We start from the raw sequence: 17,450 nt of genomic DNA, 5'->3' as shown, positions 1-17,450 counted from the left end.
TCTATTAGATATTGAAGGATGGGATAATATAGTGGGTTGGCACGGCTATTTGGGCTACAATAAAGTTAGAATTCATAAAGGATTTCTTAATCATATTATTAGAAAAGCACTATATGAAGTCTGGGAAAGAAATAAAAAATTGTTGGAGCCTAAACTCCCTTGGTGGCTTTCACCAATGGAAGCCATAGCAGTTATAAGGGAAAATACAGAAACTAACTGGCAATCATACAAAGAATTATTGGAAGAAGAGAACAACCAACTTAAATTGAAAAAAATATGACATACTTAAACAAATGGGCATAAGTTGGTTACCATACCATCAGCTAAATGAAATTTTTAAGGAAGGGGGGAAAATAATGAACATATTTGATACTAAATTATCAGATTTTGAAAGTGAATTGCTATTAAATAATAAAAATCTCTCAAAAATGTTTGTTATTATAAGATGGGAATCTAAAAGATGAAGAAGTTAAAGAGGTGATGGTTAAATGGGCCCAAGATTTTTGTTATCCAATAGAATTGGAGAAATGGGAAAACCTTTGGAAAAAAAGATATGAAATTCACAGCATGCTAACTGATTAAAGAAAATATTATGAAGATGGCTTACAGGTGGTATTCGAGCCCATCAAAATTGGCCAAAAAAGCAAAAAGAATAGTATTAAGTGTTGGCGGTGTTATCATGAAAATGGAAACCTTTTCCACATGTGGTGAACATGTCCAAAAATAAATCTTTTGGGGTCACAATTTATGAAGAATTGAAGAAAATGTTAAAATACACATTTCCTAAAAAACCAGAATTATTTTTATTAGGTATCTTTATAACAAATATCCCAGAAATTAATAAAAGAGTATTTCTTCATGCAATTACAGCTGCCAGGATTCTGATAGCAAAGTACTGGAAAAGTAATGTAATATTGACAAAAGAAGAATGGCACCTAAAATTATGTGAGTATCCTGAGTTGGCAAAATCAACAGAAGTAATAAGAAATCAATCTGGAGACAAGATCAGAAAAGAATGGGATGTTTTTAAAGATTACATGATGAAATACAGTTCCAACGATCACAATTGGTTGCGCATCGACTAAATTCCACAGAGATAATAGAACGGTTCTCCACCATGTTAAAATGGATGCATAAATTTTAAGATATAAAAAATTAAGAACCGCATGGAGGCAGAAGGAAGTCATCAAATAAATCACAGGAATGAAACCAGAGATTAGACATAGATAAGAAAGTGAGAGTCGCAAGGAGAAAAATATAAGGTGATGTGAAAAGAATCTCATATTGAAATATGTGTTCATAATAATGACAATGACAGTTTGTATTCCTTAAATTACTGTATGTACTTGACAAGATGATTTGTTGAATGCTCTTTTTTATTCTTTTTCCTATTTTTCCTTCCTTCCTTTCTCTTTTTTTATTATATAATAGAGCAATGTGTTTCAATGTGTTTTATTATGTGTAACTTTTAATGTGTAAATCAAGTTTAAAAAAAGAAAAAAGGAAAAGAAAGAAATGAAATGAAATCTCTCCGTTACAAGAATGCACTTCAGAGCTTTACTGCAGAACAGTCTTCAATTCTAGTTATAATAAGTAATCCACACATTTATCTCTTTCCTGTACTTTAGTCATAATATCTGCAAGCATATCTTCAGTTGGAGTATACTGAATTTTTTTACCACTCCTTGATCACATCGGTCCTTTACATGATGGAATTTGATGTCTATATGTGTTGTCCTTTTGCTAATCTTTTCAGATTCTGCCATACTTATACGTGCTGGATAATCCTCAGATATTGTGACAGCTTTCTGCATGTCTAAATTCATTTCAAATAATATTTGCTTAAACCAGATTCTCTCATTAAAAGCTGTAGATAAACTGATATATTCAACTTCATAACTTGAAACAGACACAATATTCTGCTTACTGCAATATTGTTCAGTTGTAGTTTTATAGTAAAGGGAAAAAAACCTTCCAGTAGCACCTTAGAGAAAAGCTCATACCAATAACAAACTTAGTCTCTAAGGTGCTGCTGAGGGACACGGGTGGTGATGTGGGTTAAAGCACAGAGCCTAGGGCTTGCCAATCAGAAGGTTGGCAGTTCGAATCCCTGCAACGGTGTGAGCTCCTGTTGCTCGGTCCCTGCTTCTGCCAACCTAGCAGTTTGATAGCACATCAAAATGCAAGTAGATAAATACCTCCGGCGGGAAGGTAAACGGTTCTGCTCTGGTTCGCCAGAAGCGGCTTAGTCATGCTGGCCACATGACCCAGAAGCTGTACACCGGCTCCCTTGGCCAATAAAGCGAGATGAGCACTGCAACCCCAGAGTCGGTCACGACTGGACCTAATGGTCAGGGGTCCCTTTACCTTTACTAAGATGCTACTGAAAGAAATTTTATTATTTTGTTTCGTCTACAGCAGACCAACATGGCTACCTACCTGTAACTAGTAAAGAAATAGTCTGTCATAAGTGGATTTACAATCACTAAGATCTGGTGCCTAGTCTGCATCAGTTCACCTGAACCTTGTGCTGATAATTTCAGCTTGTAAGCAACAGTACCTTTAAGAAACCTGATAATTCTCTTTATTGCATACCAGTCTTGTTCTGTGGGACTCTGTGCCAGAAGAACTGCTGGAGCTGATCCTGAGCTGGGTGTCTGCCCAGACCCTGGAGACTGTTTTCAGGCAACCCCTCTCATGAAAAAGAAGAGTTGTACCACTATCTTGAATATGGGATTATGGATATGACTGGGGCGGGGGGTGGGAAAGAGTCAAACGGACTTGGGAATTTTGGATTCTGCCAACCTGAGACCCAAACTCTCTTGTGCTACACTCTGCACCGCACCCTGGACTTACAAATACCTAGTTTTGGGAAGTAATGATCAGAACGTCTAGGTCAGGAAGTCTGTGTTTCAAGGCATCTGTGTCATGAGATTCTGCTGTGTATGTGACACTGGAGAAGCTGTACCTTGGGATGGCAGGAGTTATCTGGACAGCTGGTTTCATTCAGCTGGAGGCAGTAAAGTAGTTAACTGGGACTCTGTGGGTCCTTCTAGGTGTGGGGGAATTTCAGCTGACCCCTGTCTCCTCAAGAGACAAGACCCCCTTCACCCCATAGGGATTGCATCCTGAAAAGTTGGTTTAGATGTATACCATCTTGACAGCTCATTAAAGAGCACCTCTATATTTTCTTGGCATTCCATCACCTTCATGATGATTTGTTTATAAAAGAAAATTTGTGAATTGCTGCAGAAATTTGGAGAACTGGATTTACGATTGAAAAAAATGAGAACCTGAGAAAAATGAATTTGACAGATCTTTCTATCCCCCACCTCTCTCTCTCTCTCTCTCTCTCTCTCTCTCTCTCTCTCTCTCTCTCTGTCACACACTTTGCAGTCATTCAGCAACATCCTAAGACATGAGTTTGCTGCTAAACATGTAGCTCAAGCCCTAATTCTGTATTGGATTTGGGCCAGAAGAAAATATGAGGCCAGACAGGTTAAAAAGAAATGAATGGATTCCTTTTATTTTCTTTTTCATCCAATAGAGGGAAGTAGTAGCAGATGTAGAAAAGGATCTCAAAATGAGAAAAGGTGGGTACAGGGCTTATTCAAATGGTGGAATAAGCAAGCAAAGCAGAGAAGATTTTTGTTGGCTGTGTCGGGATAAATGCTTCCCTCTCTGTGTTGCTGTCCTGGTTGCTCTGTCCACTTGTGTCTGATGGTGGAAGGAAGATGCCAACAGAGTCTACTGGGGGTGATGGGCTTCATTCCTCACGCATTCCCCTGTTTAATGTCATCTGCAGTGGAGGGAAAAACACAAGAATCTCCTTTGGCCAAGCATTCAACCAGAAATGGCCCAATATGTTTTAGGGATCAGAGACAGAACATCCATATGGTGACCAGCCACCCCATAAGCCAGAGAATTTACAGTTTGTCCCCCTTTCATGTCCTTCTCCCAACTCTATCAGCCCAGGTTGGGGACCCCTCATCCTGCAGAATGGGAGTTGTTATGTACTGAGTTGAATAGGATCCAAACTGCAGCAGTCTGATTGGTCCTAGAAGAATAGGATCCAAAAGGCAGCAGTCTGATTGGTCCTAGAACAATAGGATTCAGAATGCAGCAGTCTGATTGGTCCTAGAACAATGCAGCAGTATGATTGGTTGGCAGGAACTACCCAATCATGCTCCAGATAGAAGTGAATCCACAACCTGATTGGCTTACAGTAGAATTCCGGAATTAGCCAATCATGTGCAGCCCATTGTGTAAATAATGTATATAAAGCAGATACTTTGAGGGGACATTCATTCATTCCTCCTCACCACTATGAGCTGAATAAAGAGCATGAAATCACTTTGCGACTCTGAGTATATTTCACTGGCGACGAGGATGGGATTCCGCTGAGCTGACTGCCACACACAGCACCGCAGCACCGCCACCTGCCGCACCGCTGCCTCGCACCGTGTATCCAGGCTTCAGCTCCGGGACACAAGGAACTCAGAATGGCAACCGACAACAGCTTCTCGCCATTCAACCCAGCATCTGGAGACTGGGAAGCGTACGCCTCCCGTTTCACCTTCCTCCTAGAAGCCAAAGGGGTCATCGACGAAGAAGACGCCAAGAAGAGGGCGATATTCTTCAGCGTCTGCGGAGAGGAGACGTTTGAAATTGCCCGGGCCCTCCTTGCGCCTGAAGACGTCGCTACTGTTCCATACAAAACAATAATGGAACAGCTGAAGGGGCACTTTTCGCCGCAGCCCTCAGTGGTGGCTCGTCGAAATGCCTTCTACGCAAAGCGGCAAGCCCCTGGGGAAACCATAACTGGGTTTGTGACCTCTCTCCGCCAAGCCGCCCGGTTCTGCAACTTCTCAGAGCTGGAGAACATGCTTCGTGACCGCCTCGTCGGTGGCCTGAAGGATGAGAAGCTGCAACGACGCCTCTACGCTAAGAAGGACCTAACGTTCCAGGTCGCTCTGGAGGAGGCCCTGGCAACGGAAGCTGCCGAGAGGTCGACGCAAGAGGCACGGCCGAGCCAGCCGTCCCAACCGAGGGTCCACCACGAAGACCTCACCGATGACTCAGGATCCGACAGGGAGGAGGTGCACCGAGTACAGCAGCGCACTCAAGCAGCCCACATACCACAGCTGCCTCGACGAGGAGGGAACTGCGCAAGCTGTGGAGAAAGTCACGAGAGGAGGACCTGCCGTTTCCGCAACGCAGAGTGCAGGCAGTGCAGAAAATTGGGACACATCGCCCGGGTGTGTCGGGCTCGGCCCACCCGACGCCAGGCATCAGATGACCAATCCAAGAGCCCCAGGTCCCGGGGCCCAACGCACCAAGGCAACTCGACAGAGCTCACGGACTTCCAGGTATACCAGTTGCCCCACCCCAACGTAGAGAAAATTTATGTTGACGTACAGATAGAGGGGGCCCCATGCCGCATGGAGCTTGACACGGGTTCAACTCTATCCATAATCTCGGCAAGGACCTTAAGGAAACTGTGTCCTACTGGGGGTCCCAAACTCAGGCCGGCCCCATTCACCCTCCGGGACTTCCAAAAACGTAAGGTCCCCACAATGGGGGTGGGGACCTTCAGGGTGCAATACCGAGGGCGGACGCGGCAACTGGACTTGCTTGTGGTCAAGGGCCCCTACATTAGCTTACTGGGATTAGCATGGTTTGGACCACTGGGGCTAGCCGTCACCGGGGTGAACCACACTAGCTTACAAGTGGACGTGGACGCCATATGCAAGGAATTTCCGGGGGTTTTCGATGGGAAATTGGGACAGTATACGGGCCCCCCCATTGCTCTACAGCTTGACCCCGCAGTACGACCGGTCAGGCTCAAGGCCCGCCGGGTCCCGTTCGCCCTGAAACCTCGTATAGACGAGGAATTGGACCGGCTCGTGAAGCAAGGAGTGCTGGAGCCGGTGCCTAATGCCCCCTGGGAAACCCCAATCGTCACGCCCGTCAAGCCTAATGGTTCAGTCCGCATCTGCGCAGACTACAAATGTACCATAAACAAGGCCCTCACGGCCCATGCATACCCAGTGCCAGTGGTCAGCCATGTTCTTGCCACCCTGGCTGGGTCGAAAATTTTTGGCAAGCTGGACTTGGCCCAAGCATATCAACAGCTGCCAGTAGATGAGGCCACAGCAGAGGCACAGACGATTGTGACGCACAGAGGAGCATTCAGGGTAAAGCGGCTGCAATTCGGTGTCAGCGTGGCACCAGGCATATTCCAGAATCTAATGGACTCTCTACTTAAAGGGATTCCTGGCGTCACCCCCTTCTTCGATGATGTGTTGATTGCCGGGCCCACACCAGAGGAGTTTGAGGACCGCCTCCGCACCGTTCTGCACCGTTTCCAGACGGCGGGTCTCAAGGTGAAGCGGGAAAAATGTCTACTAGGAGTGCCTCAGGTGGACTTTCTGGGATTTATGGTGGACGCAGAAGGGGTCCACCCGACTGGGGACAAGGTACGGGCCATTTGTGATGCCCCAGCGCCCAAGAACAAGACTGAACTTCAGGCCTTCTTGGGACTATTGAACTTTTACCATTCCTTCCTTCCCCACAAGGCGGCGGTAGCAGAGCCCCTACACAGACTCCTGGACAAGCGGGCCCCTTGGGTGTGGGGCCAGCGCCAGGAGGCCGCATTCCAGGCAGTCAAGGACTTGCTTGTCTCAAACTCGGTCTTGGCACACTTCGATGAGAGGCTGCCGGTGGTGCTAGCATGCGATGCCTCGCCCTATGGAATTGGCGCTGTCCTGGGACACCAACTCCCGGATGGAAGAGAGGTACCGGTGGCATACTTTTCCCAGACACTCAACGCAACCGAGCGGAACTACTCGCAAATCGACAAGGAGGGACTGGCAATCGTGAAGGGAGTAAAAAAATTCCATGATTTCTTGTACGGGCGGCCCTTCACCGTGGTGACTGACCACAAGCCGTTGCTTGGCTTATTTGCCCCTGAAAAGCAGACCCCCCAAGTGCTGTCTCCTCGCGTCCTCAGGTGGTCAATTTTCCTTGCCAGCTACCAGTATGCACTGATTCACCGTCCGGGGAAGGCGATGGGCCATGCGGATGCCCTCAGCAGGCTACCACTACCGGAAACAGGCCCCGACCCAGCACCTGCACAAGAGGTTATGAGCCTGGAGCTGCTTCCCGACCGCCCCATTCAGGCACAAGAAGTTGCACACCATTCCAAGAAAGATAGGGTCATCTCCCGGGTCCTGGACTGGGTGTGGAGGGGATGGCCCAGCAGCAGCCCCGGGCCAGAATTCGCCGGCTACACAACCCGCAAACATGAACTGTCGGCCCACAAGGGGTGCCTGTTATGGGGAAGCAGGGTCGTTGTTCCCCAGCCCCTCCGCAAAAGGGTCCTCACAGCCCTACACGAGACACACCCAGGGGTAGTAAGAATGAAGGCCCTTGCCAGGAGTTATGTGTGGTGGCCGGGGATCGACGGAGAGATAGAGGCCTGGGTCAAACACTGCCAGGCCTGCCAAGAATCCCGCCCAGATCCCCCAAGGGCCCCAGTCCAGTCCTGGGAGTCCGCCCGAGCACCATGGTCACGCCTGCATGTGGACTTCGCTGGCCCCTTTCAGGGGAAAACATTCTTCATAGTGGTGGACTCCTACACCAAATGGCTGGAAGTCGCACTGGTACCGTCCACTTCTACGTCCGCAGCCATCCGGGTACTACGCAGGCTGTTTGCAACCCACGGGCTCCCTGACACTCTCGTCTCAGACAACGGGACTGCATTTACGTCAGGAGAATTCCAAACCTTCACAGCGCAGAACGCCATCCGCCACATCCGTTCGGCGCCATTCCATCCTGCCACCAATGGCCAAGCAGAACGCATGGTGCGGACCACCAAGGACACCCTTCGCCGCATGACGCAAGGGGATTGGGAGTACCGCCTTGCCACATTCCTTCTAGCACAGCACAGCACCCCCAGCTCAACAACTGGCCGGAGCCCCGCTGAACTACTAATGGGTCGGCGCCTTGCAATCAGATTGGACCGCATTCACCCCGATAGAGCTCAGGATGAGGTAGTGGTGGGGGAAGGCAGGAACCCCCGGACCTTCGAGGCCCAGGACCCAGTGTACGCAAAGAATTTTGGGGCAGGCCCAGCATGGGTACCCGCCACAGTCACCAGGGTCACTGGCCCCGTGTCGTACGAGGTGCTAACAGATGGGGGGCAATGCTGGCGCCGCCACTGCGACCAGATACGGCGACGATTCCCGGGAGAAAACCAGGAGGAGGAAAGGTCAGAGGAGTCCCAAGGGAACAGAGGGGCAGTGAGGCCCATAGAGCACGAGGGGCCAGCAGGAGAGGCAGAATCAGTAAATACAGAGAGGACCTGCGAGGCCGAAAGGACACCAGAACCAGAACCACGACTGAGCGAGCCGGTTGCGCCAGACCAAATAGCCCCATCACAGCCAGCATCCTTGGAACACGAGCCAGAACCTGAACCCCGGACCAGGGAACACCCCAGGCCGCAACGCACACGTAGGCCGCCAGCGTACCTCGAGGACTATGAATGCGACCTCCCGGGCAGGACTGGAACTTAGAGGGGAGGGGTGTTATGTACTGAGTTGAATAGGATCCAAACTGCAGCAGTCTGATTGGTCCTAGAAGAATAGGATCCAAAAGGCAGCAGTCTGATTGGTCCTAGAACAATAGGATTCAGAATGCAGCAGTCTGATTGGTCCTAGAACAATGCAGCAGTATGATTGGTTGGCAGGAACTACCCAATCATGCTCCAGATAGAAGTGAATCCACAACCTGATTGGCTTACAGTAGAATTCCGGAATTAGCCAATCATGTGCAGCCCATTGTGTAAATAATGTATATAAAGCAGATACTTTGAGGGGACATTCATTCATTCCTCCTCACCACTATGAGCTGAATAAAGAGCATGAAATCACTTTGCGACTCTGAGTATATTTCAGGAGTCCAGTCCTCCATTCCACCAGCTGTTTTGTTTGATGCAGCTGCCAGTGTTAGAGACTTTGGTGCAGGACCCTAAATCATGCCCTGATTATGGGCCTCCACAAAGGCATCTGGGTTGGACACAGAAGAAATATGGGTGCTGGCCTAGAGAGGCCTTTTGTGGTTTTGATCTGCTTCACATGTAGGGTTGGTGAGAGGCAATCTCTGTTCATACTTTACCTGTACTGCAGGGGGCGCTGTACTTTGCAATGGCACTGTCACCTGGAAATACAATGAAAGATGGTCAGGAAAGACCCTGGCTCCTCCAACTTAGCCTGGAGAAGAGGAGGTTAAGGGGTGATATGATAGCCATGTTCAAATATATAAAAGGATGTCACATAGAGGAGGGAGAAAGGTTGTTTTCTGCTGCTCCAGAGAAGCGGACACGGAGCAATGGATCCAAACTACAAGAAAGAAGATTCCACCTAAACATTAGGAAGAACTTCCTGACAGTAAGAGCTGTTCGACAGTGGAATTTGCTGCCAAGGAGTGTGGTGGAGTCTCCTTCTTTGGAGGTCTTTAAGCAGAGGCTTGACAACCACATGTCAGGAGTGCTCTGATGGTTTTTCCTGCTTGGCAGGGGGTTGGACTCGATGGCCCTTCTGGCCTCTTCCAACTCTATGATTCTATGATTCTAACTTCCTGCATCAGTGCCAACTGCCACCAGATTTTTGGTCTAGTGGATTTTTTCGGTGGGTTGACTTTAGAACATTTAGAACTATTACTTTTGTATGGCCATGGGGTCATGAAGAGTGGGAGACGACTAAACAACAACAACAACATGGCGGATTTACAGGTTTTTTGGGGGAAGGCAGTTTGAGAGCTAACTAAGAAGCGTGAGATGAACCTTAACGACAATACTGTTGTGGGTTCGGAAGGTCAGTCTGAGTCTTTTCCAAATCTTGGGGTCCTGTACCCAGTGGGAGTTAGACTCTAACAGAGGATTCTATTGCTGAACTAGTCAGACAAGTCTGTTTGTAAAACAATGACTTAGCTGGCCACTTAAGTGTCCTCCTCAGCACCCCAAAAGAATGAGGCAGGCTGTGAGAGATGCAACTAACTGATCGTGCCCTCCAGGGTAATGGGTGGACTTCACCTAGTTAAGAGGACAATAGCCAGTGTGGTGTTTGTGAACTGGGCTGGAAGCTGGCTGGAAGATGGAGACACAAGAGACATGCTTGCTCTGTGCTGGATCCCAAGCTATGAGTGATGGAGAAGTAATATTTTTTGGGGGTGGGGGGATTAATGTTGTGAGCCCCTCCAGCTTAGGCTTAGGTTGTATATATGTGTGTGTAAGGAAAACAACATATCCTAAAGAAACCACAGCCTGCGCTGGCCTTCATTGCAAGGTAACTGAACCCTGGAGAAATGGTTGGAACCCCTGTAATCTCTCACTGCTCAGAGTTTGGGTGGCTTGTAACGCTACTATATACTGAGCAGTTCTGCAGTACCAGAGCCTGTTCTTACCTGTTTCATAGTAATCATAGACTTTCACCAGGGCAGGCTTCAGGTGCTGGACAGGGACATCCTGCTCCACCGTGAAGGATAGGCTCTGGGTCACATTGTCCACCTGTGGGCAAGCCGGTTGGGTAAGCTGTTATAAGCCATCACACACCCAGCAAAGCAAGACCTCGCAAGAGTGTGCCATCAGGCAGGCAGAGGGTTCTAGCTGTTGGCATTCCCCAAAGGATGCATTTCTTGCTTTCCAATCTCCTCACTCACCTTCTCCAAATACAAAAGGACGTGGCTGGTGCTCACTTCTGTCCGCTTGACCTGTGCTTTACCCATTAGCTGGAGGTGGGGATTGGGGGGGTGGTGGAAGAAGAGAGAGGTTTATTATTCCCAAGTAATTGTGACAAGCCACCATTCTTGCTTCTGCCTGAAACCCCAAGGAGTGTAAATATTGTATTCAACATAGTGCTAAATCAAGCTCCAGCTCCTCGAAAGATTCCATCAACGGTGTCTCCAAACAATTTTACACATCACCTGGGAAGACAGGTGAACTAATGCCAACATCATCAACATCTCCAACAAAATGCAGCACTCAAATCCAAAAAATACAAAGAAATACATAAGTAAAAACAGAGAGGCCATCAATAAAACATTTGATAAATATCAATAAATAACGAAACAGAGCGATGTGATGAATCTTGTGAGCCTGTGAATGCCTGCCTAAATAGATAGGTCTTTAAGGAGGTGTTTACATCACTTGGGAAGACAGGTGAACTAATGCCAGCGTACTGGATGAAGCAAAGATCACCATTGTCGAAGCAATGATTCTTCAACATCAACTTCGTTGGACTGGTCATGTTGTGCAGATGCCTGATTATCGTCTTCCAAAGCAACTACTCTATTCTGAACTTTAAAATGGAAAGTGTAATGCTGGTGGTCAACAAAAGAGGTTCAAAGACTCAAGGCAAATCTTTAAAAAAAGTCATATAAACACCGACAACTGGGAAACACTGGCCTGCAAGCGCTCCAGTTGGAGAACAGCCTTTACCAAAGGTGTCATAGGTTTTGAAGACGCTCGAAGTCAGGATGAAGGAGAGAAATGTGCTAAGAGGAAGGCATGTTTAGCAAACCCTCACTGTGATCAATTCCTGTCCGGAAACCTATGTCCCCACTGTGGAAGGACGTGCGGATCCAGAATTGGCTTCCACAGTCACTTATGGACTCACTTTTAAAACCATGTTTATGGAAGACAATCTTACTCGGCTACGAGGGATCACCAAAAAAGAAAGAAATCAGGTGCCTGTCAGTGCAAGGATTACTGTTAGTGCTTCCGGCCAGGACGGCTATGCTTTGTGTCCATGGCTTTGGGAAATAATGCTTCTGAATACCAGTTGCTGGAAGCTACATCAGAGGAGGGTGCTCTTGTGCATGGATCCTGCTTGCAGGTTTCACACAGACATATGGTTGGCCACTGCGAGGACGGACAGTGAACAGTGCACCTCCTTCAGGCATCTCCTGCGGCCAAGCTGGTGCCAAATGTATTGCTCTGCTTTCCATTGAACCACATCAGCGAGGCCAAGAGGGGCTCTTGTCTTCTGGGCAGCCCAGGATCTCTATACACACTGCCCAGGCTTGCGCCTCAGGGAGCTCACTTTGGTGCTGCTAATGCAGGGATCAGCAAACTTACCACGCCTCGGGCCTGTGTCTCCAGTGCCGATAGCGCGGCGGGCCGGAGGGCGGGGTGTGCATGCCCATACGCGTGCAAACATGCTATTTCCGGCGCACTTCCGAGTCGGAGGAGCACTGGAAATAGCTTGTGCACATGTGCACGGGCCTCCTCCGACCCGGATGTGCACCGGAAATAACGCTTGCACGTGCGCAAATAACGCTTGCACATGCGCACAAGCTATTTCCGGAGCTCCTCTGACCCGGAAGTGGGCAGCAGCGCAGTGCAACGCCGGTAAGAGCGGGTGGCAGCAGCGGTGCAGCGGGGGTCACCCCGGGTCAGATAAATGAGTCCCTTGGGCCTTATCCAGCCCGCGGGCCTTAGTTTGGGGACCCCTGTGCAAATGCAACTGTTTGACTTCATCCCCGGATGCGCACTGCATTATCTCTCAAGTCAGACACATGCCAACAACAACATTGCCAAGGGAGTTTTGGGGTGGGGGCACTGCCACTCAAACAGCCATTACCTGTCTTACAGATGATTTTACCGGGATGAATCCTGAGAGCATCTTCACATCAAGGATCACCATGTTAGAGGTCGGCCACTTGCCAATGTAACTGAGAGATCAAAGAGGGAAAGGAAAGAATTCTCACACCAGTACTCCAATGCTTGTCTTCCCTGACCACCAGACCTCCCACAGCCACCCAATGTGGCTTCTAACACTGTCATACCTCATGTTATGTTTGCTTCAGGTTGCGCGTTTTCAGGTTGCATCCCACGGCAACCCGGAAGTAATGGAACGTGTTACTTCCGGGTTCTGCCGCTTGCGCATGTGCAGATGAGCAAAATGACGTCACGTGCATTTCACAGATGCGGCAAATCCCGACCTGTGCATGCGCAGACTCACAGACGCGGGTTGCGTTCTTTTCGGGTTGGGAACGGGTCTCTGGAACGGATCCCATTTGCAACATTGTACATTCAAAGCAAAGCAATGTAAGGGACCCAACTGTGTTGCAGCTGGAGACAAAATGTTTCTCCAGTTACTCCCTTGCGGAAGTCACCAATTGTCAGGGAAACCTCCATAATGGGCTTGTTGGTTGGATAAAAAAGGAACATCATTTTGTCCTGCGTGTCAGTTTTATGTCAATTGCCTTCTGTACATGTGTGTGTGTGTGTGTGTGTGTGTGTGTGTGTGTGTGTGTGTGTTTTTCTAAAAGGCAGGTTACAAATTCAATGTTTTTATTATGGTTAAGCATGGATGAATATGTCCATTCTCAGTTTCATGTTTTTCCTCAATCTTAAATTTAGTTGTCCACATATCTACATCAGCTTGCAAATAAAAATAAAATCCTCATGAAAATTCATCAGTATTCTAGTGTGAATATCTCCCACTAGGCACATTTTTATATTTATAGGAAGTTGTTTTATACTGAGTTCAGACCATTGGTCCACCTAGCTCAATATAGTCTACACCAAGGGACAGCATCTCTCCAGGGTTTCAGGCAGGAATCTTTCCTGGGCCCCCAGCTCTGCTTCTCCAGGATAGCTCACTTGGGTAAAGCATGAGACTCCTAATTTTAAGGTTGTGAGTTTGAGCCCCACGTTGGGCAAAAGATGCCTGCATTGCAGGGAGTTGGACTAGATGACTCTCATGGTCCCTGAGGAGCCTGCATAGCTCAGTTGGTTACAACGTGGTGCCAATAATACTAAGGTTGCAGGTTCGATACCCATATGGGACACCTGCATATTCCTGCATTGCATTGCATTGCAGAGCGTTGGACTCAGGGTCCCTTCCAACTCAAAATTTTATGATTCTAATCTTTCCTAATGCATACTTTTTTTTGCAAAACAATTTTTCTTCATATTACAGTCATACCCTGGTTCTCGAATGCCTTGTGACTCGAATGTTTTGGCTCCCGAACTCCACAAACCCGGAAGTGTTCCAGTTTGTGAACGTTTTTTGGAAGCCGGACGTCCAACGCGGCTTCCATGGCTTCCAATTAACTTCAGGAAGCTCCTGCAGCCAATTGGAAGCTGTGCCTTGGTTTTCAAACGTTTTTGGAAGTCGAACAGACTTCCAGAACAGATTCCATTTGAGAACCAAGGTATGACTGTATGTGTTTTTCTTATGTTATTTTCAAGGACGTATGCATTTATAGCCACATTTTATCCTACGACACGCAGTTTTGCACACATTACTTGGCTGAAGAACCGGATTACAAAAATTAGGAGAAGGATGAATTCCTAAGGATGATTGTGCTTCGGTTCAAAATTTGGTTCGAAAAGTGACCTTTATTTCCCATTGAATGCCTCTAAATCCAAATTGAATTATATTTCTCCTCCATTCCTAATTATAGTTAAAACCAATTATGATATTCCCTCCAAGGGATGGCGTGAGAGAGCTTTATATCAATGATATCTGGAACTTTGGAACTCCCTGACTATTTTTTTAAAGTTACAGAAAGGTAGCCGTGTTGGTGTCCAACAGTGTCCTTCAGCTCTCTATATTGGACAAACAGGCCAAACCTTACGCCAAAGAATAAACGGACATAAATCGGACATCAAGAATCACAAGACAGAGAAACCAGTAGGAGAACACTTCAATCTCCCAGGACATTCTATACAAGATCTCAAAGTAGCTGTTTTACTACAAAGGAATTTCAGAAATAGACTGGAAAGAGAAGCTGCTGAATTGCAACTCATTACCAAACTTAAAACCATGGAGAGACCTGGTCTGAACAAAGACATTGGATTCTTATCTCATTATACATGACAAAGCCATTTTTCACCTTCTCACCCCTTGCTTTTTCCTGTAAGACCTATTGCAGTCGTTAAGAGTCGTCAACAGGCTCATCACAGCTATCTGCCAATCACCCATTCCCACCACCCTTCTGAGTAATACCCCTCCCCACCTTCTCACTATATAGAAGGATCTGGCAACTTCTGGTGTATCTGAAGAAGTGTGCATGCACACGAAAGCTCATACCAAGAACTAACTTAGTTGGTCTTTAAGGTGCTACTGGAAGGGAAAAATTTTTTTGTTTTGACTATTTTTTTAAAAAAATATTTTATTTAGGATTTTCTTGTTTTACAGAAGTGTAATGCCTCGTATTTTTTCCCCCCATGTAACATTTTTACAAATCCGTTTCATTTGTTGAGGCATTAGGGGGAGAAGAAAAAAAAAGGGAAAAGAAAGGGGGTGGAGGGAGGGAAGATGGATGGGGGTGGGGTCAGGTAACTCCCCGACTATTGGTATCAGACAGTTGCCTTTATTATACTCTTGAGAAAAACATTTATTATACCACTTGAGAAAAACATTTATGTTTGGACAAGCCCATGTAGATGTGTAGATAGTTGATGAGAGTTTTAATCTGTTTTTAATGTAATTTTTACTTTTTAAGTGTAAAATTAATTAGAGGAATTATTAATTCCTCTAATTGATAATTTTATCATTTTTGTAAATGGCTTTGAGGTTTCATTTTGTGGGGGGGTTTTACGATCAAACAGTATATATACTGTACAGATATAGACATATAGATTTCCACCATGGTTTGCCCCACAGTGTTTGTAGGGGCTTAGATGGGGCCTGTTCCAAATGGCTGGTTTATTATTAAGGATATTTTTTTAACTGCGCTTCATCCTTATGAATAACTGGCCTTGTGTAATAGCTAGGACTCCACTAGATACCCCAGAACATAGTACAACAACACAACTCGATTATCAAACTAATTGTAAGACAGTTCAAGAAACAGAGCAAAGTATCAACCGAACCAAGGACCAGAGATGTTGTGCTCCTGTACAGATGCAGCTAGCTAGCCAGCCAGCCTGTGAAGGGATTACCTGACATTTACAGCAACGTCAAACGTTTTGTGAGCTTTGGGTCCAGCACAAGACTCAGGGACCGTGTACACCTCCAGCTTGAAAGGCGAGTCCTCCGGGCGCGGATGCACGTTGTACTTCAAGGTGGTCTGGAAGGGAAACAGCACTCAGGTATGTGAGACGTTTCTGGCAGCAGGACAGTGGAATGGATTCATAGAATCATAGAATCATAGAATCATAGAGTTGGAAGAGACCACAAGGGCCATCGAGTCCAACCCCCTGCCAAGCAGGAAACACCATCAGAGCACTCCTGACATATGGTTGTCAAGCCTCTGCTTAAAGACCTCCAAAGAAGGAGACTCCACCACACTCCTTGGCAGCAAATTCCACTGTCGAACAGCTCTTACTGTCAGGAAGTTCTTCCTAATGTTTAGGTGGAATCTTCTTTCTTGTAGTTTGGAACCATTGCTCCGTGTCCGCTTCTCTGGAGCAGCAGAAAACAACCTTTCTCCCTCCTCTAAGTGACATCCTTTTATATATTTGAACATGGCTATCATATCACCCCTTAACCTCCTCTTCTCCAGGCTAAACATGCCCAGCTCCCTTAGCCGTTCCTCATAAGGCATCGTTTCCAGGCCTTTGACCATTTTGGTTGCCCTCCTCTGGACACGTTCCAGTTTGTCAGTGTCCTTCTTGAACTGTGGTGCCCAGAACTGGACACAGTACTCCAGGTGAGGTCTGACCAGAGCAGAATACAGTGGCACTATTACTTCCCTTGGGAGGTGGTGTACTCTCCTTCACCGGAGGTTTTTAAACAGAGGTTGGGTGGTCATCTGTCATGGGTCATAGAATTGTAGAATGGGAAGGGACCCCAAGGGTCATCTAATTCAACCCCCTGCAATGTAGGAAACTCGGCTAAATGCTGAAGATGCTGTAGTTGAGATTTCTGCATTGCAGAGGGTCGGACCAAAGAACCCTCGGGGTCTCTTCCAACTCTACAATTCTATGATCTGGCGGCAGAAAGTTCTTAAAAGTAGAAGGGTGAGCAAATGATTGGGAGTTTGGACAACATCCCGGATTGGAATGGAGCCAGAGCAAGCTGCGCTGATAAAAAGAAAGTTGGAAAAAGATATACTAATAAAGCTGTATTCGAGGGATGAAAGTATATGATGTTTGACATGATCGAGAATCCTGGACTCAGGGACAGAGAATTATAAAGCGTTAAAACTGAGATGCGGAAAATACGGAAACAACGAGGAGAGGCAGGACTGAGATTTGGAGATATGCTTCAGAGATCCAGACCATGGGGAACTCCGAAAAATTAATAATTATAATCTGGACTATAATTTGGTCTTTTTTTATTTTAATTGGAGTATTATGATTGGATATATTAATTGGATGTTTTTTATTGGAAAATCAAGAAAAATGATTTTTTTTTAAAAAAGTAGAAGGGTGAGCTAAGCAGAGAGGGTACGCTCTGCTTTAGCCAGGAACTCTCTTCCCTCGTATGACTTGG

At 46.8% G+C, this 17,450-nt stretch overlaps 1 protein-coding gene across 1 annotated transcript in view; it reads right to left on the bottom strand.

Moving 5' to 3' along the window:
- Positions 1 to 3,499: 3,499 nt before the first annotated feature.
- Positions 3,500 to 17,450, bottom strand: part of LOC128409318 (alpha-2-macroglobulin-like) — a 64,236-nt gene continuing 50,285 nt past the window's right edge. Inside the window, exons 31-36 of the mRNA XM_053379661.1 lie at positions 15,956 to 16,083; positions 12,642 to 12,732; positions 10,720 to 10,788; positions 10,465 to 10,567; positions 9,178 to 9,219; positions 3,500 to 3,799 (exon numbers count right to left, since the gene is read on the bottom strand). Coding sequence (XP_053235636.1) covers positions 3,774 to 3,799; positions 9,178 to 9,219; positions 10,465 to 10,567; positions 10,720 to 10,788; positions 12,642 to 12,732; positions 15,956 to 16,083 — 459 coding nt within the window. The 3' untranslated portion in view covers positions 3,500 to 3,773. The remainder of the gene's footprint in view (positions 3,800 to 9,177; positions 9,220 to 10,464; positions 10,568 to 10,719; positions 10,789 to 12,641; positions 12,733 to 15,955; positions 16,084 to 17,450) is intronic.

This window comes from Podarcis raffonei, chromosome 2 (assembly GCF_027172205.1).
Source record: "Podarcis raffonei isolate rPodRaf1 chromosome 2, rPodRaf1.pri, whole genome shotgun sequence".
Classification (NCBI taxonomy): Eukaryota; Metazoa; Chordata; class Lepidosauria; order Squamata; family Lacertidae; genus Podarcis; species Podarcis raffonei.
This window is presented reverse-complemented; position numbering and strand designations above follow the sequence as displayed.